Source organism: Fusarium falciforme, chromosome 6, assembly GCF_026873545.1.
Source record: "Fusarium falciforme chromosome 6, complete sequence".
In the NCBI taxonomy this organism is placed as follows: Eukaryota; Fungi; Ascomycota; class Sordariomycetes; order Hypocreales; family Nectriaceae; genus Fusarium; species Fusarium falciforme.
The window spans coordinates 3,362,233-3,385,553 of record NC_070549.1 but is presented as its reverse complement, the minus strand read 5'-3'; the positions used below and the strand labels follow the sequence as shown (position 1 = coordinate 3,385,553).

The 23,321-nt window shown below is 33.4% G+C and overlaps 3 protein-coding genes and 1 pseudogene across 4 annotated transcripts, besides 1 other annotated feature; 2 read left to right on the top strand and 2 right to left on the bottom strand.

Annotated features, from left to right (window-relative positions):
* Positions 1-2,830: 2,830 nt before the first annotated feature.
* Positions 2,831-6,478, bottom strand: NCS54_00862100 (Hypothetical protein; the record flags this gene model as incomplete). The annotated part of the gene is made up of 3 exons (XM_053153999.1): positions 2,831-5,257; positions 5,314-5,362; positions 5,424-6,478. 3 exons carry the CDS (start codon positions 6,476-6,478, stop codon positions 2,831-2,833), a joined length of 3,531 nt encoding a protein of 1,176 aa, XP_053009974.1.
* Positions 6,479-6,776: 298 nt separating this feature from the next.
* Positions 6,777-8,581, top strand: NCS54_00862000 (Hypothetical protein; the record flags this gene model as incomplete). The annotated part of the gene is made up of 2 exons (XM_053153998.1): positions 6,777-7,054; positions 7,141-8,581. The coding sequence occupies 2 exons, from the start codon at positions 6,777-6,779 to the stop codon at positions 8,579-8,581; spliced, it is 1,719 nt and encodes a 572-aa protein (XP_053009973.1).
* Positions 8,582-8,711: 130 nt separating this feature from the next.
* On the bottom strand, positions 8,712-10,318 carry NCS54_00861900 (annotated as a pseudogene). Its single transcript has 2 exons — positions 9,809-10,318; positions 8,712-9,746 (listed from the first exon to the last, which is right to left on the bottom strand).
* Positions 8,712-10,318: a sequence feature.
* Positions 10,319-11,247: 929 nt separating this feature from the next.
* On the top strand, positions 11,248-13,086 carry NCS54_00861800 (Hypothetical protein; the record flags this gene model as incomplete). The annotated part of the gene is made up of 7 exons (XM_053153997.1): positions 11,248-11,400; positions 11,467-11,498; positions 11,549-11,775; positions 11,852-12,144; positions 12,242-12,580; positions 12,643-12,837; positions 12,892-13,086. The coding sequence occupies 7 exons, from the start codon at positions 11,248-11,250 to the stop codon at positions 13,084-13,086; spliced, it is 1,434 nt and encodes a 477-aa protein (XP_053009972.1).
* Between the last annotated feature and the right edge of the window lie 10,235 nt (positions 13,087-23,321).

Here is a 23,321-nt window from a genome sequence, read left to right as displayed (position 1 = left end):
AAATTAATTATAAAATAAGAAAAAGTAATAAAAAAGATATAAATAAAGGCAAGGCTATTATTTTTATATATAAATAAGTTAATAATACTTTTACTTATTATTTTATTTAGTTTTTATTTACTTATTTATAGTAGTAAAATTTTTAAGGGTTTTAAATATATTTATCAATTAATACTTAAATTTTTACTAAGACTTTTATAATGCCTTAACCCTTGCCTTATATATCACGGCTATGACATAGGTCAGGCGGGGAAGCCTAGCAGAATAGCCTAACTAAGCAAGGGACTAAAGGGACTAAACTTCGTTCCTATCAGTCCTAAGACTAAAGAAAAAAAACATTAGTCCTACCCTAAACTAAACTTCAAAACAATTAGTCTAAAAAGACTATTATAAGTATATAAGATATACTTATTATACTTTCTTATATAATAGCTACCTTAGCTATTAATATAACTTAGTTATACTTAATACCTTTAAGTATATTACTAGACGTAATAACCCCCCCTTTATTTAAATATAGTATAATTAATCTCTCTATTAATATAAACCTAATATAACTAGTTTATCCCTTGGGAATATATATAATTATTATATTATAAGTAGTATTAATATTTATTTTATATTTATATAAATTTTTAACTTCTTATAACTATTATAATATCTACTTAGCTTATTATTAGCTAGTACTTATTTTAAATATTAATAGACTTATAGTATATAAGTATTAAAAAGATTTTTATATATAATTAATTATTAGCTACTAGCTAATATAAGTTATAATTATTAGGATTATTCTACTAACTATTAACTAGTGCTTATTTTAGTTATTAGTAGACCTAGATTCTATAAGCGCTAAAAAGTTTCTTTTATAAAATTAATTATTAGCTACTAGTCAACGCAAGCTATATAGTAACCTATTAAAAGTCTATATCTACCCCACCTATTACGTAATATATATATTTTAATTATATAACTTTACTTATATATTCCTAGCTAAAATAAAGTCTTATTTAAATAAATAATATATTAAAATAATACCCTAATTCTCCTATTTAATATTTAATATATTAACCCTGTGCTTAAATCACGGCCTATAATTATCGCTTAGTTAACTCTAAAAGCTCCTAAATTAAACTCTAGGGGATAGAGTTTTATATAATCTTAATATATTATTAGAATTTAACCTTATTAGTATAATTATCCTTTAGATTTCTTAGATAAGGGAATATTTTATATAATCGCCTTATTAAAATATTCTAAAGGTTCTTAATTAGGCTTATATTAGGTAAGTAAATTAGCTAATTTAAAAGGATAATAATATAGCACTTAAGCTATATAGTAATCTCTTTTAATTAATAAATATTAATATTATCTTATTAAAACCTTAAAGTATTATTATATATATAAAGAAAATTATTATACAGTATAATTTTATAACTCTAAGAGGAATATTTATTCCTAAGAGCTAAAAAGTTATACTTTATAAAGATAATTAATAATTTTGTTATTTTTTAAATTTTTCTTTAAATATTATTAAAATTAATAATTTAATATAATCTCCTTTATTAATAAGCTCTTAATTATATTTTTTATAAGCTTTTTAAAAGAAATAAATATTAAGGTTACTTAATTTATTATTAATAGAAAATTTATTAAAATTAATTATTTAAAAAGTAATTAATTTAATATTATTATTAACTTTAAATAGCTATACCTCTTTAAGTTTATTAATTTATAATAATTAAAAATATATAAATTAAAGCTATTTTCTTATTTTATTAATATTAAGTTTTAATTTCTTTATTACTTTTTATTTATACTTATAATAATACTTTATAATATATTAGATTATTAATTAGCTTATTTTATTATTAAACTTAGAGATAAGAGTATCCTAAGAGATAAAATAATCTAGGCAAATAATATATAAAATATAGCGCTTTTAGGCCTTATTAAAGACTAAAAGATGCCTTAATTAAAGCTTATTTTTAATGCTGTTAATCTTATAGAAGTATTTAAGAACTTTAGCGATAGCGCTATAACTAATTTTAAACTAATATGCAATAATATATTAGCTTAAACTAGCTTTTAGTATTACTAATATAGCTACTTTAGCTTTAAGAGAAAATTTATAGTTTTTCTAGTGATTTCTAGATATAATCTTACTAAAAGAATATTTTTTTAATATTATAGTAAAAAGTTATAAAGGGTTAAAGTAGTTAGGGTAGTCGCGACTGCGTTATAGAGAAAACGCGGTCGCGTCAGGTAGACATAGACTTTTGACATATAATTGTAATTATTAGGGACCTGCCTATAGTTTCCCACCGATTATCTTAAGATCACGACGGATCATGCCAAGACCAGTATGAGCCGGCCATGATCCCTAGAAGCTCACACCTGAATCATGACCTTGTAACTATGATCCCCGATGATCCAGACAGGACCACTTAAGTATATAAAACACCCTCATCTACACTTTCTTATATAGTAGCTACCTCAGCTATTAACTTACAACTTAGTTATACTTAATACCTTTGAGCACATTACTAGACGTGGCTTATAACCCCTTTTGCTCAGACTTCGCCCTACACGCCTGCTCACATAAACCAAGTACGACCGGTTTATCCCTTGGGAAACATATAATCGTCACAAAACTACTATTACTTAATCTCTAAGATTGGGAAAAATATAGGACTAGTCTTATTTTATTGCATTATTCTTAATTATTTACATTATTCTTGCTCTATTCTGACTAAATTTTGTTTTTAGAACTCACCTGCCATCCCTTATTGCTATATTCCCATATGACACACACGGGCTATAAACCAACCTATGGGTACTCAAAGATTCCCACGTCTCCGCCAAGCATAACATAAACCTGCTTTCGCCGCTCCATCTCCCTCCTTGCGAATTTCTCCATTCCATCATATCTGGCATCTATCTCTATATGCTTGCTCGCCATGTCCCTGGCGTAGTCGATGGGCTTTGCCCCCTGTGAGTCTACAATGTCTTTATCGGCGCCCATTTGTAGCAGGGCTGCAACGACTTCGATGTTGGCGTTCTCTGCGGCCACGTGGAGCGCCGTCATCCCTTCTACGTCTCCGGGGCCCGTTTCCTTGCTGCGCATGTTGACAAAACTTGGTCCTAGGTCTCCGTATGATTCCTTCAGGTAGCTGACCGTTTCTCGCATCAGGTCAGCAGCATACGTCATGGTTTTCGTCCTCCTCGCTGCCACAGCGTGCCACACCGTCCAGTTGGATGCATTGCAGATCACTGGCCTTGGCTTCTTGTAAGGCCAGCCGTTCTTCTTCTTTCCCGAGTCGTCATACCCCAAGAGGAAGCGGGTGGAGGACACAACAGCTGGGGTGAGATATGCCAGGATGGCACCAAGGATCGTGATTCGTGCAGATATTGCTTGGCCCGAATCTTGACTGCTCCTGTCGTCTATCAGAGTGTCGAACTCAAAGTCAACATTAGCACCAAGACCAAGTAGAGCGCGGGCAAGGCCGAATTGTTGGTAGCGGACGGCTACACAGAATGGAGACTCAAAGACCTGGCCGTCACCACCCGCGGCGACTTGGTTGCCTCCGCACCCAACATCAACGCCATCCGTAAAGTGCGGAGTCAGCGCATTGAAAATGCCCATCTGATGAGCTGGCGGAACAGAGTTGTGAATGAGAGAACAGGCATGCAAAACAGACACGCACGACGGCGCCTGATGGTGGTTGGGAGATTGCTTGGGCTGTGCTCCTGCAATGAGAAGAGCTTCGACAATGTCCAGGGAGCCATTCTGTACAGCGAGATCCAAAGGTCTCAAGGACTCGTTTCCGCAAGGGGTATCCAGGAGGGAGGTAGGTTGGAGCAAGGTGCTCGACAATGCTTCTCTGACGGTCTCTATCGAGCCCGACTGCACGGCTCTGTACAAAGCGGTGGCCTCGATGCCTGCTGTTGTACTCTCCGCCGTCGCCACTAAGCCAGGGTTCGCATGACGTGCCGTTAATATTGCAACGGTATCCCTCATTGCTTGTGCATCCCTTGCGTGAACTCCGTTCTCCACCAGACCCTGTAGTCTGTTGTATCTGGAGAGGGCTATGTGCAACAACGGCGGGCCAGCGACTTCATTCACGTCGGTCACGTTCATCTTTGTTAGCATTTCTTCGACAACACTTGCGTGGTGGCGGCCACAAGCAAGTTGTAAGGCTGAGAGTTGCGGTTTTCTGATATCCATCTCATTGGGGTCTGCGCCAAGATCCATGAGAGCCCCTGCAACGCCAGGTCGGTTGAAGTGCACGGCGCGATGCAGTGGAGTGCCGGCCGGGAACTCGGCACCCCAGTAGGTTGAGTAGGAAACAGCGGAAGCCTTTTGGTGTAGGTAAAGCACCCGTTGTCCTGGTTCAACAGATTGTAGCATCAACCGGGCGATATCGGCAATGCCTATGTAGAAGGCTCCGAGCCAGTGCAGTGGCGACTCTCCCAGGTTGCTCGGACGAAGATCAGCACCGTTTCCAAGCAGCATCTTGACTGTCTCAGATTGTCCAGCTCGTGATGCTGAGAGCAACGCCGTCTCACCGTGCTTGTTCACAACGTTGATGTCAAGCTGGCCTTTGAAGAGACTGATGAGAGAGCGCGTTGCGCTCACGAAGCCGCATGCCGAAGCATGATGCAGAAGGCTGTCGCCGCGCGAATTGACCTGGAATTTGTTCACATTGAACCCAGCCTCTCTCAGGAGCGCTGAAAGCTGCTGGTGAAACTCGTCTTCATCCTCGATAGAGAGTGGATTCAGCCGATTCCCGACAGGGTCTAGGAAGTGGTCTGCCCCAACACCAGCAGTGAAGTTGCGAAGACGACAGAGAGCTTTGGTTAACAGTGCGCCGGGGTTGGCATGACCTGTTGAATGGGCAAAGTGGGCAAAGTCCTCCATAGCACCGAGAAATCCCATCTCGACGCTTCGGAGAAGCCACTGTATTGGTCTGGGATGTTCCAACGGATCGAGGAAAGCCACTACTGCACGGTAAGCGAGGGATTTCGCGATGTAATTGCCATGCTTCGCCGCCTCCAAGACATGCTTGCAGGCGTTGGCCTCATCGACCTCAGTGCCGATACCCTGCAAATAACAAACAAATAGCCATATGTGGCCGACGTGTGCTGTAGCATCCCCTGTACCCGGTGGTGTTGAGATGCTCTTAGAATAGAATTGAAAGATGTCTTGCTGCACAGCCCAAGGCAATTCATTCAGGGACAATGGGTCAACGGAAGGCTGCACGCTATTAGTGAATAGCTCTACCAAAGTCCTCTGGTATAACAGCTACTTACCTCTGGGTCACAGATGTAGGGCTCCATGTTCTCTTGCTCGACCTCAGCACTTCATAGAGGGAAACTGTAAGCTACAGGAATCAAGAGTGAATCTTGCAGCGGCAACGTACCTTTCATCAAAGTCTACCAGCCCCTTGAGGCAGCCTAGGCAATCATCCAAATTTCTTCTACTTGGTTCGTAGCGCAGACTGCTATCAAGCGCTGCGTTGAGAAGAGCGGCCTCGAACTCAGTGACACCAACTGCAAGAAACAGGCTTTCTTTGGCCTCGGCAGCGAATCGATCGTCTGGCCATGCTTTGAGGGCCTGAATCTGGGCATTGCTTGGCCCACCATCTTCCTTGGCGAGTGAGGAAAGGCGACTAAACGGATCCGAGCCAGGAAGAATGGTGCGCCATATTAGAAGCCCGAGGCAATACACATCGGTCAACGGCAAAGTCTCAGAAGACATATCACGACCCCACTCCGGACAGTTCCAGGGTGGTGATGCACCAAGTAAGCGAGTGTGCCGTCCTGGGTTGACAATTGAGCACCCAAAGTCACTCAACTTGGCAACCGGCCTCTCGCCCTTCCAGAAGAGCAGCACATTCTCACTCTTCAGATCGCCATGGACGATTCCGCAGCCATGCAGCACTTCCAAACCCCTGGCGACGTCAATCAGAATACCGTGTTTCCACGAGTTCGTTACATCTGAACTCAGCAAGAACTGGTCAAGTGTGCCGCAGGTAGCATAGGGCATCACCAGAACCGGGCGTACTTCCTCTGACAGCCCAGTCTCCCAGCCAATCGCCAGCAGGTCCACAATATTGGAACTGGCTGCAATGGGTGGGTGAAGAAGCGTGAGGACCTCGAGTCGCACGTCTTCCCAGCGACTAGCAGGCCCTGGGTCGATGGAGTTTGCCGGAATCTTGACGACGACGGGTTGTGCCTGCGCGTTGGTCTCGGAATCCACGATCTGAGTGAATTCAACGCGAAAGGAGTGACCCTCTCCGACACACTCGCGTTCGGCCCTGGCCAGATGTTCTAGAGAGATTCGTGGCCTGTAGTTGCCTGCAATGACGGCTGTTGCGAAGGCGATGGAACTGGGCAGCGTCGATGTGGGAACGCCAGTAGCCCCGATACCTGGTCCGGCTAGGCCAGAGACCTTTCGACGTCGTAGGTTTAGCATTTTAGGGTAGGGTTAGCGTGAAATTAACGATCTTGTGGTTTGAGAGATGAATATGGGAGAATATCGGATGCACAATGAGGTGCTGCTGACGGGTCGCAGAGTCTCAGAATGGGCGATTCACTTGGAGGCACGTGACTCGGGATTACTCGATGACCCGGCCGATGTGCATGCTGGTAGACAGAACGAGGCGAACATCCAGGGGCGGGGAATCGACTCCAGCCTGATTCCTACATCACAGCCATCCTCCGCAGACAAGCTTCCATCGTGTCTATGAAGGACACAATACAAGCGAATAGGCATGGTGTCTTCCTCTGACTTGACAAATCTGCTTCGTCAATGCCTTGAGGGCTACGCCCAGGCCGTACAAGTTTTCGCAACAGATGCCTCAGGCAATGTCGAGAGCCTGGCACAAGATGCTGTCCAAATGGGCCACTGGGCTCGGCTCATAGGCTTAGACAGTGGGAATCTCGACTCCCAATTGAGTCGCTTCAAGCCATACTTGTATGAGGAGCTCAGCCTTCTCCAGCGGTCCTTGACAAGCAGTATGCTGAGCACGAGCGCAGGCGCTCCCGCCGGGTAAGTTGATAGCCAGAGCAATGAATCTTGGGGTTTTATTTCTGGTTCGTTTCCAATATAATCACTGACTGTCACGTGTTTGAAAGGGAGACTGAGGCCAGATCGCAAATTCTCTGCGGCTGGATCGACGACATCCTTATATCCGGAACCTACGGATGCAACCACGATGCCTCGTTGAACTGCATCTCTCCCACTTCTATTCTTCCACCAAAAACTCTCGATCAACTGTCAACACTTTCTCGCGGTGTTCACAAGGCCCTTCTCCGCCTCCTATCCTCATCCCAGAAAACGACATTTGACAGAACTATGCAACATTGGGCAGAGGGCATAATATCAGGAGACAACCTGGCAGCCGTCATGATGCTGAGGCACCGGCCAACTACTTGCGCTGAAGCCATCAATTCCATAGACCTACGAGCTGAGCATAAGCTCCATTCATGCAAGGAGGAGACGGAACTGCCAGCTAGACTCTTACGAACGCTGGAACTTTGCTCAGAGGAGCTCCGGTGGTCCATACCCCTGGACCAAGAACCCGAGATCCTCCAAGACCTGTCACGCAGCCACTTCGTTGGACGATTCAGGGGCGACATCGTCTTTGTGGAGAAGCGCCAAAACCTGGACTGGATGGCCGAGGGCGCCGCCGCCATTGAACTGTTTCTCCGAATCGACAGCCTTGCTGCAAATCTCGCCAAGAGGCCAAAACCAGCGTCGTTTTGCGCTCTCGACCTTGTTGGCTACTTCTCCGATCGGAAGAAGAGGGAGTATGGCTTTGTTTACGAGTGGCCCTGGAACCTGGGCCCTGCGTGGGATCAGCGATACCGGCCGAGAACGCTCAACGAGTTTATTGCTGAGAGTGAGGATGATGCCGTGAATATCGGACCCTCGCTTACACGGAGGCTCGAGATGGCTCAGACTGTTGCAACATGCGTCAAGATGTTTCACCTCTTTGGCTGGCTTCATAAATCGCTAAATAGTCACAATGTCTTGTTGTTTCCCAAGCCGCCATCGGACCCGCCGCTTGCCGGCATCCAGGATCAGCTATTCCTCGTAGGGTTCGAGTACAGCCGCCAGTACGGGCCCAATTATGCAACCGAGCCCATCACCAAGCTGGGAGACTACGATATCTATCGACATCCCGAGGTGACGGGCTTCGAGCAAAGGTCGCACACAGCGCTCAAGATTAACATCTTTGAGAGGAGACACGACATCTATGCGCTTGGAGTGCTGCTCGCCGAGATTGGGATATGGAATCGCGTGGAGGTGATGCAGAACGTCATGTCGCCCTCCGGCACCGATGACCATTGGTCGAGCAGCCCGGCCAAGCCCGTCCCAACGCCCCATGAATTCCGTGATTGGATAGTGCGTGGTGGACAGGGCTCCGTGGAAGCTCTGTTGAGGTTTAGCAGTGGAGAGAAGTATGCGCAGGCGACCATGGGCTGCCTCAGAGAGGAAGTTGAGGATGGCGAGGAGTATTTCTCCCATCTATACACAAAGGTACTGGAACCTCTGAATTACTGTTCTGTGTAGCCGGCCACGGGGTAGCTCTTTATGCAAGGAAAATTGGTCGTGGGAATGATGCCATATGCAGAATGTCGATATAGCAGTGTAGCCATTTTTGATGAACACCGCTGTAGCCGACGCTGAGGAGCGGCTCTGCTCATCCTTGTTCATCGCTGTTGACTGAGCGCCTGACTGCTCGCATCAAGGGATGATCGGAGTCGAGAATGTCGGCCAAGTTTTCCAAGATGTTTCCAGCCATCACACTCGACTCTGGGAGTACGGCCGGCGTCCTCGCAGTCATGTTGGGCTGTGCAACTGCTTCAGCGGCGTCTTGTAAAATGCCTTCTCTCGCAAATATGGCCTGAAGCTTTCGGAGTGTTTCCGAAGCTCGGGGACGAGATGCCGGATCGGAAGCTAGCATGGCCTTCGCAATACCTAGGACATCGATCAGAAGGTCTTTTCGACGATAGTCGTGGCTCAGGGCCTTATCCCTGAGAATGCCAGCCCACTGCTCGACTTCAGGCTTCATCTCCACCATGTTGTGGAAGTAATAGTCGATACCCGTTCCTGATTCTGTGCTTCGGTGACTGCGAAAGTCGTGGACACCGCGGGAACTAAGAAGAATGAAGGTCAAGATTTCAAGGATAATGCAGCCCCAAGACCAGACGTCCAGCGCACGGCTGAACATGATCCTGGAGCCCTGCCTTTGTGTTTCAGGTGCCCCATAAGTGGCTGTGCCGTGCTTATTCTCCGTGCCAGAGTCCTCCCCGGTGGCCTTCAGGCGGGCCAGTCCAAAGTCAGCGAGGAAGAAAGAGCTATCCTTGACAAGGATATTACGCGGCTTAAGATCATGGTGGTAGCCGATGTTCTCCAGAGTCTGCCCGTACACGGGAGTATAGCGAAAGTCGTGGAGGGTAGCAATGGCCGAGGTTATTCCCAAGACTCCCTGCCAAAGAGCGTCGTCGACGATACGCACGCCGGATCGACCATCCAGAAAGGCTGCGAGGTCGGCATCCGCCAAGGGGAATATCATGTTGAATCTGTCGTGGTGAATATATGAAGCTAGCAACGGTACGATATGCGGATGGCGAACGAGGTTGAGCATATCCAGCGTGTGTTTTTCCCGCTGAAAGGCGGGAGTGCCTCCTCCGCGGCGTCCCGCCTTGAGCTCCTTGCGGGCAAAGTAGATGGGCTGCGTCTTGTTTAGCTGAAGAACATGTATGATTCCTGAAGCTCCCCATGTGCCAAACATACCGGCGTACTCCAATGGTCATGTTTTACGAGCTCCTGATACTGGGGAATCACCTCGATCCTGTGTACCGTCGAGAAGCCACCTTCAGCGTCCCCGATGGGTTCATCAAGGGCAAACGGGAGAATTGTTTCTGGCCCCCACTCTGCAAAGAGTCCACTGACAAGGGTTGGCGCGAGGAAGTGGTGTTGCTCGGCTAGAAACTGGTCGGCGAACAAGGCTGGTAGTTCGGATCTGCCGAGCGGTAGCTTCCTGTCCCAACGACGGGGGAAGATGAAGCAGTCGAGCAGAGAGCTGGTGCGGCCGATACAAACCAAGATGGCCAATATAGTGACGGCGTGATCGAGGATGGTGGTGGTGTGCTGGTCTGCGAGAACTGGCTCAACGTGGAGGTCATCGATAAGCAAGCCATGGACTCTCTCAGGGGTTAGGATGAGGCGGATCTTGTCCTGTGTAACGATGTGTCGGTGGGAACTGGTTGGAATTCTCGCCTCCAACAACTCGAGATGGAGTTGTCTATACCAAGAAGGCATGCTAGGCTGCCATCAAATTGCACTGCCGGCGAGACTGTGGCATCACAATGCGACGTGGAGCGGCGCCAGTCGGCTGCTTTATCACACAGCCTTGGCAATCACATGTTCCGCCCCCCCTCGGTGGCGCCCTGCACATGCTGCATAAGGCATAAACGCCATTGTGATTAGGCAGCAATGCTTTTCCATTGAGCCATGCTGCTCGCTTTATCAGGTATTTCTCTCACTATGCGTTCCCGCCATCCAAGTACTCCCAAATGCCTCAAGCCTGATCGGCTTCCCCGCTCTCAACAAGAAAGAAACAAGCGGCACAAGTCAGTAGAATGGTGTTTCAAGTCCTCGAAGGGAAATACCTGACACGCTCGTATGTGGAGCAAAAGTTGGCTGAGCTGTTCCCAGGCAACTCTGACGTCCGCGTCGATGTACTGTGCCCCCTTCTTATATTTTACGGTGTAACTTCCCCTAAACTCTTTGTGCCCATAGGTTCTGCCTCACGACCAGCTCCGCATCAAAGTGCCCCGTCGCCTGACCACGGTAAGGATGGCTTGAAAACCCCGCTGCTATGTCCTCCGCTCACGGGGTACAGGATGAGATCCTTGCCATTCAGGAGCCGCCGAATTGATTGGTGTGTGGAGCCGACTGGGCGAAGTCCAAGTTGCTGGGCACATCCTGGGCTGCCTCTCATTGCCTTTTTTGCATTGCCTAGGCGTCTCTACCCTGACATGTTTTTTTTTTCATGTGTGACCCAAGTAGAGAAAGAAAACCATGGTTTCTCCCCTTTTATTCCGCTATCTATCCCAAGTGTCTGTTCGGCACCGCATCTCAGATGTCTTCAATACCCTCTCGCCTTCCCACAGCAACATCCCAGCTCTGTTGGGAGCAATTCGACCAGGGTGTGAACAACCTGTTTTCGGATGAAAGCCGGGTGCAATTTGTCCAACTTGCTTTCAGAAACCCAGGTTGGTACCGTGGTCTTTGGCGCGCTATCTAAGGCTAATATCTTGCCCTCACCATACCAAATCCATCGTACCATCACCAGCCCGTCGGAATGGGACGAGATCGTTAAGGTAACTAGGGATAATCTGCGAGTCCTGGCTCTCTAATTCTGAATTCTGAATTCTGAATCATGGCAGATAGCTGGTGACCAGTCCTTGGAGCACTTCTGGTAAGAGACGCCCCCGCCCGATCCAGACCCTGAGGGCTAAGACTGTCCAGCTTCATCACCAAGCGACACTCGTGGAGTCGCATCCTCATCACACGGGAGCTTCTTCTTCGCATCATATCCCACTACTCCATCTTCCTATCCTTCCTCCGCCTCGTCCGGCTATTCGGGGCGAGGTTATCAGAGGGAAACCCCTCGGGCGGCTTCTTCTACAGGACCTGGTCTGCCGAACCATTTAGCTCATCCGACGACTCTCTGCACAAGCCCTGCACCGGATATGGTACGTGAAGTCTTGTGCGGATTTTTTATTTTTGACCTTTTAATCACTCTGGCTGACCTTGCTCGCGGCGCATCAGAACTCCACTACACTTTACGATATGTTGAGAAGCATTCCCGTAACATGAAGATCCCCTGGTCGATGCGACAGATGGCAGTTTGCCATCGCGCCAATATTGACAATCAGTTTTCATCCTGGATTCTTGTGCATGCAGGCCATGACCTAAAGGAGAGCCTATGTGCGAGGACCGACGAATATCTATCAGACGGGGTGGAAGATCGGGCGGCAACAGTTCACCTGACCATTCTGCACTTTGCTGCCAGAAACTGGTCCGCATATTTGGATTACCTTTCGAGCGAATTCAAGCAGATTGTAAGTTATCTCACAATCCGTCTCCAATTCTCCGCCCTCTCCCCTAACGCTGCTGAGAATTAATGATGTCGCGACTGACCCTCTTGATGTGTTCTAGAGTGATAGAGCCCGCAACTGCAAAGTCATCAAGGCCAAGCCCGGAGAAGACGATGAATTTGAAATCGGCATCCAGGATATGCAGTGGCTCCAATGGCTTGCCGAGCACCTCCTAATCACTAAACACAACCTTGCCGAGAATTCCCACACGATCAACGGTCTCGGCCAGTATCTCAAACGTCCAAAGGCTGTAAAACGGCAGGGGAAAGAGGACCACGGACATGACGGCTTGGCTTGCGGCGAATTTCCCATGTGGGTCGCCGCTTGGAAGGATGAGACCAGATCGAACCTCGATACCTTGCAAACGCTCATGGGGCAAGTTCGAGAGTGTACTCAGCTGGTGCGTTTCTAGCCTCGTTGGTCTTTCGTGGAGCAACTGTCCAATAATTTCTGTGCCCACAGGTCTTCAACATTCTAAAAATCAAAGACGCTGAAGTCATTCAAGCGCATGGACAAAACGCCAACACGCTCAACGAACGGTCGCAGCAGCACAGCAATGCGCTTTTGCGCCTCGCGTTCGAATCCGAGAGCGCAGTGCGGTCTATGAGAACAATCACCCTCATAACGCTGCTCTACTTGCCCCCGTCCTTCCTTGCGGCAAGTCTTCATCTGTGCTGGTCACCGGGGCTCTTGCTGACGATGAATCTTTAGACGCTCTTCGGGATGAATTTCTTCGTCGTTACTAGCAACGGCGACTCATCCAGGCTGGGTCTTCTCAGCGACTCCTGGCTGTATATCGCCACAGCAGTACCTCTCACGGTCTTGACGGTGGTTGTCTGGCTTTGCTGGGATTATCGGGAGCAGCTCAAGTTCGCAAAAGCTCAATCATTGGCTACGTCGGGATGAGGGGAATACTTCACAGCTCCATCAAGATCCAGTTTGAAACTGTGCATCATATACTTGGGCGCCTTTCTTCTCCAGTGTGGCGTCTTCACTAGTTACAAGGCTCTAATATTGACACTGAGGCGGCGGCCCCCGTCCCTGGACGTGTTTACAGAGGCAAAGCTGGAAGCTGAAGTCGTGATACTTCATTTCGTAGGCGGATAGTGTTAGTAACAGTAAAGAAATAACAAGTCTATCTGCTTCTGCTCCTAAAATATCCCGCCGTGGCTTTTATAATAATATTTTTATTATTATGAAATTTTTTATACTATATCTTATAAAAAGGTTAATAACTACTAAAGAATTTACTTATTTTTCATGTATTTCTTTATAACTTATATTCTAAGGAACTTATATAGAAGGTAGTTGCCTCTAGTAGAATTAGATTAACCTACTTATCTTAATAAATAATAAAAAGAGTAATACTTATAGGAGTAATATTACTTAGAGAAATATATTCTTGAGAAGTAATTATCTAAGAAATATTAATATAAATAAGTAAGATAAAAAGATTTAAGTTATCTTAGCTATTAATATAATATAGTTATATTTAATACCCTTAAGTATATTACTAGATATAATAACCCCTTTTATTTAATTTTAATATAATTAATTTATTGATACATATAAGCCTAATTTAATTAATTTATCTCTTAGGAATTTATATAATTCTTATATATTAATAGCTCTTATTTAGAGAATTATTATTAGGCCCCTAGCTAAGGCCTAGCCCTATAGGGCATAATTATACTATGATTTATTAACTAAGATAGGCGTGGCGGACCTTTTAGCCTAATAGCCTAGAGGTATAGGCTATTAGGGCTTATATTTTCTTTTTAATAATAATTACTTATATTTCCTTAAATAAAATTAAATATAATAGTAATTTAAGTAGCTCTTATAAATAAATATTTATAAGTTTTAATTATTAATTATTTACTTATACTTATTATATTTATTTTAGATAATTAAAAAGGTAATATAATAAATTATAATAATTATATATTTCCTAAGAGATAAACTAGTTATATTAGGCTTATATTATAATAATTATATATATTCCTAAGGGATAAACTAGTTATGCTAGGTTAATATTAGTAGATAAGATTAATTGCGCTATATTTAAATAAGGGGTTATTATATCTAGTAATATGCTTAAAGGTATTAAGTATAACTAAGTTATATTAATAGCTAAGTTAGCTACTATATAGGAAAGTATAAGGAAGTACATTCTATATACTTAGCCTTATAAGCAAAGCTAATTATAATAAGGCGCGCTATTATTCTAGGACTGAAATAGTCTAAGAATAATATTAGACTTATATATATTACTCTTATTATAATAAGTATTAAGGTCTTAGGTCTTATAGAGGATATATAATATAGCCACGGGGGCTATGTTATATATTCTCCCCTCTATTAGTCTTATCCTTAAGGCTATATTTATAACCTTAGATATTTTATATATCTATATATATATTAATCTTAGACCTATAAAAATATTGTATTAATATATCTAATTATTTTATTCTTTCTAAGAAATAATTAATTAGCTTTAAATTAGGCAATATTATTAATTATTTTAAATTTAATATTATAGCTTATTTATTTTATTATTTTTATAGCCTTTATTATATAGCCTTACCTAAGAAATTAGATTACTATAAGAAGTATACTTATTATTGCCTTTCTTATAATATATTAAGAAATATCTCTAATACTTATTTATATATCCCTATTTATAGGGTTTTTTTATTATTAATAATCTTTTAAATATATTATAGTTATAAAAAATTTAATTATTTAAATTCTAAGGAATAACATATTAAAAAGGACTTTTTATATTTATAGTAAGAAGCCTAAAAAGCTTATATAAGGGTAAATAAGGTTTTAGCTTATTTAATTTAACTTTACTACTAAAAGTATTAATTATATATTAAAGGTATAAAAATGATTATTTATAGGCTTTATTTTTTAAATAAATTAAAAATAAATAAAAAATTAAAATTAAAAGCTATAATTATTATATAGTCTATAAGAGCTATAGATATTATTAATTAGAGTATTATAAGTTTTAAGTTTATTTTTTCTTTTAATATTATTAATAAAAGTTCTTTAAAAGGTATTATATATTAATAAGGTATTTAGGTAGCTCTTATATATTCTCTAAGTCTATATAATTCTTTTATTTAATAAAATATATTATTTTATTATTAATTTTATTTATATAAAAAATTATTTTTATAATATATTTCTTTAACTTATTAACTTTAGTTTTTAATTTATTTTTAATTTTAATTTAAATAATATTTTTTTTATTTTAAGTAATAAAATATAAATTATTAAATATAACTTAATTTTTAATAATAAGTTAAATTTATAATTATTTTCTAAGATCTTTTTTTTAATTATACAAGGTTAAATATATTTATAATTAATTTTCTTATTTTCTTATTTTATTTTAGTATTTCTTATTATAAAATAAATTATATTTCTCTCTAAGAAAATTAATCTCTTAATTCGTTTTTTATTAATAAAATATATTATTTTATTTTTAATAAATTTTATATTTATTTTTATTTATTTATATAAATTATATAATTAATTATTAATAAAAATTACTTTAAGGTTAATAATTATATTTCTTATTTAATAATAGGCATTTAAAATATATTTAAAATTTATATAAGCTAATATAATTTTTATACTTTTATTTATAGCTATATTATATATTAATTATATAAATAATAGCTTTTTAATTAATTAATTAATATATAATTAATATATTAATATATAATTAATATATTAATATATAATTAATATATTAATATATAATTAATATATTAATATATAATTAATATATTAATATATAATTAATATATTATTAAAGGTATTATTTTAATATTTAATTTATTTATTTAATTTATTTATTTATTTTCTTATAATATATTATAGAGAGTTTATAACTAATTCTTAAGTATATTATAAGGCTTTATTAAAATTTTAAAATAAATAATAATCTTTAATTTATAATAATCTTAAGTAATATATTATATATTTTATTAGTATAAATATATAAAAGGTAAATAAATTCTTTTAGTATTATTAATTTCATATAAGGTATAAAATAAGAAAATTTTATAAGTCTATTTATAATAATAAAAATATTATTATAGAAGTTTTTTATAATTAATTCTTTTAATAAGAGTAATTTTATAATAAAATCTATAACAATTAATATATATAGTTATTATATAACCTATAGTAGTTATAATTTACTATAAGGTTTATATTATTATGCCTTAGTTTCTATATAAAGATTATATTAATTAATAATTTATAATATAATTTTTTTTATCTTAGGAAATATAAATATTAGTTTAACTTATTTTAATATTTTATTACTTTCTTAGTATTTATATAATAGGTATTTATTATTATTTAACTTTATACTACTTAAAATAGGGATTAAAGTATTATAATTAATATCTAAATAATTTTAATAATTAAGGCTCTATACCTAAAGCTAGAGGTCTTAATAAGCTTAAATTAGTAAGGTTTGTTTATATAATTATTAATAGCTTTAATAATATATTAAAGCTAACTCTATTTATAATAAATAGCTTATATCTTAATTAATTAAAGAGGTTAAAATCTAACCCCTTTATATAATAGCTCTCCCCTCTAATATTAACCTTCTACTTACCCTTATAATTGTTAACTATTTAAGATTGAAATTACTTTTATTATTCTTATAAGAAGAGATTTAATTATAATTAATAGTAACTATAATTAATTAGTTAATTAATCTATAACTAATTAATTAATTAATAATATATTAATAATTATAATAGCTTTCCGCAGAGACCTTTAATTAAATAATTAAAATAGTTTAGCTAATACTAATTAATATACCTTTTAATATAACTAAGATAACTTTACTAAGGAAGTTTATAAGCTTTATAAGGGCATAAAAATATATATATAATAAGCTATAAGAAATATTATTAAATACAAACCTTTAGAGTATTATATTAAGTAATAATCTTATTTATTTAAAATATATTAAACTTATAATCTTTAACTATAGTATTTTTCTTTTTTTACTTAGCTTCTTTTTACTTAGTTATAATATTAATAAAAGGGTTAATTTTATTAGAGAAGAGCTTTCTTTATTAGAAGCTCTTAAAAGGAGTTTAAAAAAAGATAAGTACTTATAAATAAAAAAGATAAATTCCTTAGGGACTTATAATATAACTAATACATAGCATAGCTTATAACTCTTATTTTAAGTATTAATACCTTTTGCTATATTAAATAAGAGGATTAAAAAAGTCTTATTATAGCTAGCTAAGATCTAGCTATATAGCTAAAGGCATAACTATATTAGGAAATAAGGGTTATTAGCGTTATAGGTTTTAGAAGTATTAATTTTTAGGGTTAGCATTAGAGTTTATAAACCTAAAAAGAATTAGCGCTAAGGCTTAGCGCTATACTTAGCAATAAATAGAAATTAATAGGTTTAATTAATTAAACCTATCTAGTTAAATATATAATATATATATCGTAGCTTATATAAATATATAAATAATAATAATTTTAATAATAGTTTTAATAATAATAGGTATTTATATATTTTATATATAAGGCTATATTATAATTTATCTAAGACTTATTACTTATTTATTTTCTTATTTTTAGAGATTATTTATTATATTCTTAGATTTATCTTAATAATACATTACCTTATTTTATTATATAAGTTATTTTAAGTATTTATTAAGGGTTATATTCTTTATAATATTATAATACCCTTTAAATTTCTTCCCTAAATAAATAATAATTATAAACTTAATTTATAGTATTAAATATTACTTAATAGTCTCTATTATAAAGAAATTAATTATAATAATTATAAAAATTATTTTAAATACTTTATTAAGAATTATAGTTTTTTTTATTAAATATAAGAAATCTATTTTCTTAGTAATTATATCTTAATATATAACTAATAGAATTTAAAATTTATTTTTTATAATTTTAAATATATTTAAGGTATTTTAATTATAATATAGCTTTTAAAGTATTTAAGATAAACTTTTATTTAAGATAGCTTTTTAAGATATAACATAATAATTAGTTTTTTATTTTAACTTTTCTTATATCTAAGTTAAGTTATTAGCTAATTATATTAGCTTATTTCTTTTTCTATATATATAAATAATAATATAATTAAATTCTAAGAGATATTTCATAAAATAAAATTACTTTTTACTAAGTTATTAAGTTTTTATAAAATAAATAATATTTTTATAATCTATATATACCTTAATTTAATATTTATTTTAAAGAAATTAATATTAAAATTTCTTAAAATTATTAATAATTATAAGGAATTTTATATTAGAAATAAAATAATTAAGTTTAATTTTATATAGCTTATAAAAATTAAATATAATTAAGTATAAAAATCTTTTATTATTTTATTATTTAATCTAAGCGCCTAATATTAAATTTAAGGTATTTATTTTAAGTTTAATTTATTATAATAAATTAAATATCTTAAATATTAATTTATTTAAGATTAATTTTTTAATTTTATTAAAAGCCTTATTAGCCTTAATCTTAAATATAAAGATATTATCTTTTTTTATACGGTTAATTAATAATATTATAATATTTCTAATAGCTTTAAAGAATTTTTAATATTAATTAATAAATCCTAAGAAGGCTTATATTTATTTAATATTACTAGTCTTTTTTTAATTGTTAATTACTAAGACTTTCTTAGGGTTTATATATATTTTATTATAAGAAATAATATATCTAAGAAATTTTATTTTTAAGATATAAAATTTATATTTCTTAAGAGCTATTAATAATTTTATATTTTATAATATTTATAATACCTTATAGATATATCTTATATATTTTTTTTTAGTTTTAAAAAAAATAAAAATATTATTTAAGTAATATATAATAAATATATTAAGATATTCTTATATATTATTAATAATTTATTAAAATATAATAAGTATATTAATAAGTCTAAAAGGTATAATAAGATATTTAAATAATTTATATTTAATATAAAAAGTAATTTATATTTATATTTTCTCTAAAATTTACATAAAATTATAAGCTCCCTTAAGATTAAGGATTATAAAATAGTTTATTTTAAAGAATTAAGCTTTTAATTTATTATGAAAAGGTAATAATATAGAATTCTTAATTATAATAATATTAATTATTTAGAAATTAATATAAAATCTAAGTTTATTATTTTTTTTAAAAAATAAATATAATAAGGTATTTAATAAGTATTTTATTTTTCTTAATATATCTTTTCTTAAATATATCTTTAATATACTTTTTTAATATTTATAATTATATTTTATTAAATATAAAAAAAAATTAAAATTAAGTTACTTTTTATTGATAAACTTAATTTCTAAGTTATAATATATATATTTTAATAAACTTATTTTAAGTTTTTTTATAAAAAGTTATTTATAAATTTAATATTATTATAATATTTTTTAGAATTACTTTTTTTTAAAGTTATTATATAATTTCTTTAATTATTTAAATTTCTTCTTAAGCTTATAAAATTATTATATAACTTATATTATTAGATTTTATTATTATTATTCTTATTTATTATAATATTTATATTTTCTCGTTATAAGTAAAAAAGTATTATATATTTTTTTCTTTTTAATCTTTCTTATTTTATAAATATATGCTTAAAATCTTCTGCTAAAGTTATTATTTATTATAAGGAATACCTTATTATTATAAAAAAATACTCAATTAGTCTTATAATTAATAACTCTATTATTATAATTAAAAGGGGTTTCTTCTAGGTTAATAACTAAATAAGGCATTTATTTATATCTTTATAGTAATTTAAGCCTATTTATTATTATTAAGTTAAAATAATTCTTTTTAGCTTTATTATCTATTAAAGTATTTAATTATTCTCCCTTAGTTTATACTTTTAGTTTTAGGCATTATTACTTATATATTTTATTAATAAAATACAAGGATTTTTCTTATAATTATATATATTTTTTTACTTATAGCCTTATAATAAGTAGATTCCTTAGTTTTTTAAAAAGGCATAAATTATATAAGTATATTTATACTTATTATTATTATATATCTTATAGTTATATATATTATCTTAGCTATATAATTAATCTTCGTATTATTATTTTTATTTAATTCTAGGGTTATTTTCTTTTTATTATTTTTCTTAGCTAATTTATTTTTATTAGTTTTTAATTTTATAAGTAATTTATTTTTTCTCTAAAATACGAAGTATTTATTATATTAATAGATTTATATAAATATATAATATTATATCTTTTTATATTATATTATAAGTAAAGTTTAATATTGAATTAATATAATAATATTATATAGTAATAATCCTACTTTTATTTCTCTTTTTAATAGAATATATATTAATAATATTAATAAGATATCTAAGAGATATTAATATTTTTCTTATATATAGGGTATTTCTTTAGATTACCTTATAGGTTAAAAAATAATTCTAAATATTCAGAGTTTTTAGTTAATACCTTATACTAGGCTTAAATATAGATCTCTTATTTATTTACCATTTCTATATATTTTTATATAGTCTAGATATACCTCTCATATAGGCTATTTTAATATTAATTATTAATTTTATTATAAACTTAAGAGTAACTTTTTTCTTTTTATAGCTTTGTTTTTTTTTATAGCTTTATTTATTTAAAATATTATTATTATAACTCTTTTTATAATCTCTAGATATTATACTTAAATTAAGTTTAACTAATATTATTATTATTTACCTTAGTAATCTAATTATTGTATTATAAGTTAGGGGAAATAAGTGCTGAGCCGTTTTGGGCTCTTAGGTAATTTCTTATATATAGAAAAGGGTTAGAGGCCGCGCCCCCTAACTATTATTATTATCTTCTTTAGTAGTTAATTTTTAAGAATAAGGAGCGTTTAAGCTTTCTTTTATACAAGGACTATTATTACTATTAATTAATTAATTACCTTTATTATTTTATATAATATTTAGTTTATAAAGAAATACTTAAAATCCCTCTTTAGAATATTACTTAAAGAAAATTATATCTTAAGATTATAAATATAGTTAATATATTATATTTCTCTAATAAATCTAATGCCCTTATAAAAGATTTTTAATCTTTTTATTTTTTTAATAATTAGTATATATTAGAATTAATTAAACTAATTAATTAGATAAGAAAGTATACTCTTATATTACTAATTAATAGATTATAAATATAATTACCTTTATAAGATTAAAAAGAATATAAGATATTAAAGAATTATAATAAAAAAGATTAAATAAGTAATTAAAAGGGCCCTAAAAATCGCCTAGCTATTATTAAAATTTACTATAGCTTAATTTTATTTTTTTCTTAATTACTAAAAGATTTAACGTATTTAATTATATTACTATAGATAATTAAAGTTAATATAAACTCTCTTTATACCTTATATAAAGTAAATATTAGTTATAAAAAGAACCTATTTATTATAGATATAAAAAAAAAAAAATATTATAAACCTATAGCTAGTGCAAAAGGGACCTTTTTTATTATAGCTAATAAGCTACTTTTACTTAAATTACTTATAAAGGCACTTATAATATAATAATAAAAAGTTATAATTATTAAAATACTTACTTTATAGCTTATAAGAAGTAAAATACTTATTGCCTTTACTTTAATCCTAATAATATTTAAGGAAATCCCTATAATAAGATCCCTTAACGCTCTTAAAGGCATAAATTAAAAAGAAAAATATAATAATAACTTAGAATTATCTAATTAAATAATAATAATTATAAATATTATATTAATAGTATAAAATAATAAAGGCCTTAATCTTATACTAAATCGTAATATTAGCTAAGGCATAGAGGCTAAGAATAATACTAAGGTAGCGATTAATAAGGCCCTTTTTAGCTTATTTTAAGAGCTTATAAATAAAAGATTAAATAATTCTTTATTTATAATATTATATTATTTATTTTTTACCTTTAAGAGGAAAAATATAATTAAATACTTATAAAATTTTAATTAATAAGTAAAACTTATAAATATTTCTTAAAATAAAAAGCTAAGACCTTTTAAATTATATATTAACTCTAAGATAAAGAGAGAGGTTTAATAAGCTATAAAAGGCTTTAATTAAAAAGAGGCCTAAGAGAAATTAAAAAAATCTTTTATAAATAAAGACTTTAATTAAATTAAAATATTAAAAAAAAGCTTAAAATATTTAATAAGGTTTAATTAAAGATTAATTTTTATATTATTATTAAGTAATTAAATAAATATTAATATCTCTTTAAGTAAATTAATAAAGATTTAATAAACTCTTATATATAGTCCTAAGTTATCTATAAAGTACTACCTAGGGAAATTATTAATAAGATTTATAAAAGATATAATAAAAGTATTAAGGAATTTATTATAATAAATTATTATAACCTTATAGATATAATTAAATAATATTATTAAAATAAAATTAAAATTAAAAAGACTTATTACTTTAAAAATAAAAATAATACTTATAAGATTATTTAGGCTTTAATCCCTCTAAGGAGCTCTAGCCCTATTTTAAAAAATACTAAGACTCCTAGGATCTTAAGAAAAAAGCTTAATAAAGTAATTAACTTAAAAATTAATAACCTTATTATAGAATTAACTTAATTCTTAATTTATTTAATAAAAGGGTAAGAAATATAGCTATAGCTTGCATAGATTATTTAGAGAGAAAATACTAAGTAAGCTATTATAAGAATAAGCTAACCTTTTAGGATAAATACTATATTATTTAATTAACCCTAGAATTATAAGAATCTTTATATATATATAGCTTATAGATTAAGGTAAAATAGTTATGAAAATAATATTATATATTAATATTATATAAGAAAAAACTATTTCTTTAATACCTATATTAACTTAGCCTATAATATAAATACTAATATTATAAGCTATAACTCTTAAGATAAAATAATTTTTCTTAGAAAAAGTAATATTATATTATTATTAAATCTTATATATTAATTTAAGAAATTTAAAGTTTAAAAGCTTATATATAATTAATTAAGATATTTCTTAAAATTAGATTTATATTTATTAGCGAGGTAGCTTAAAGAA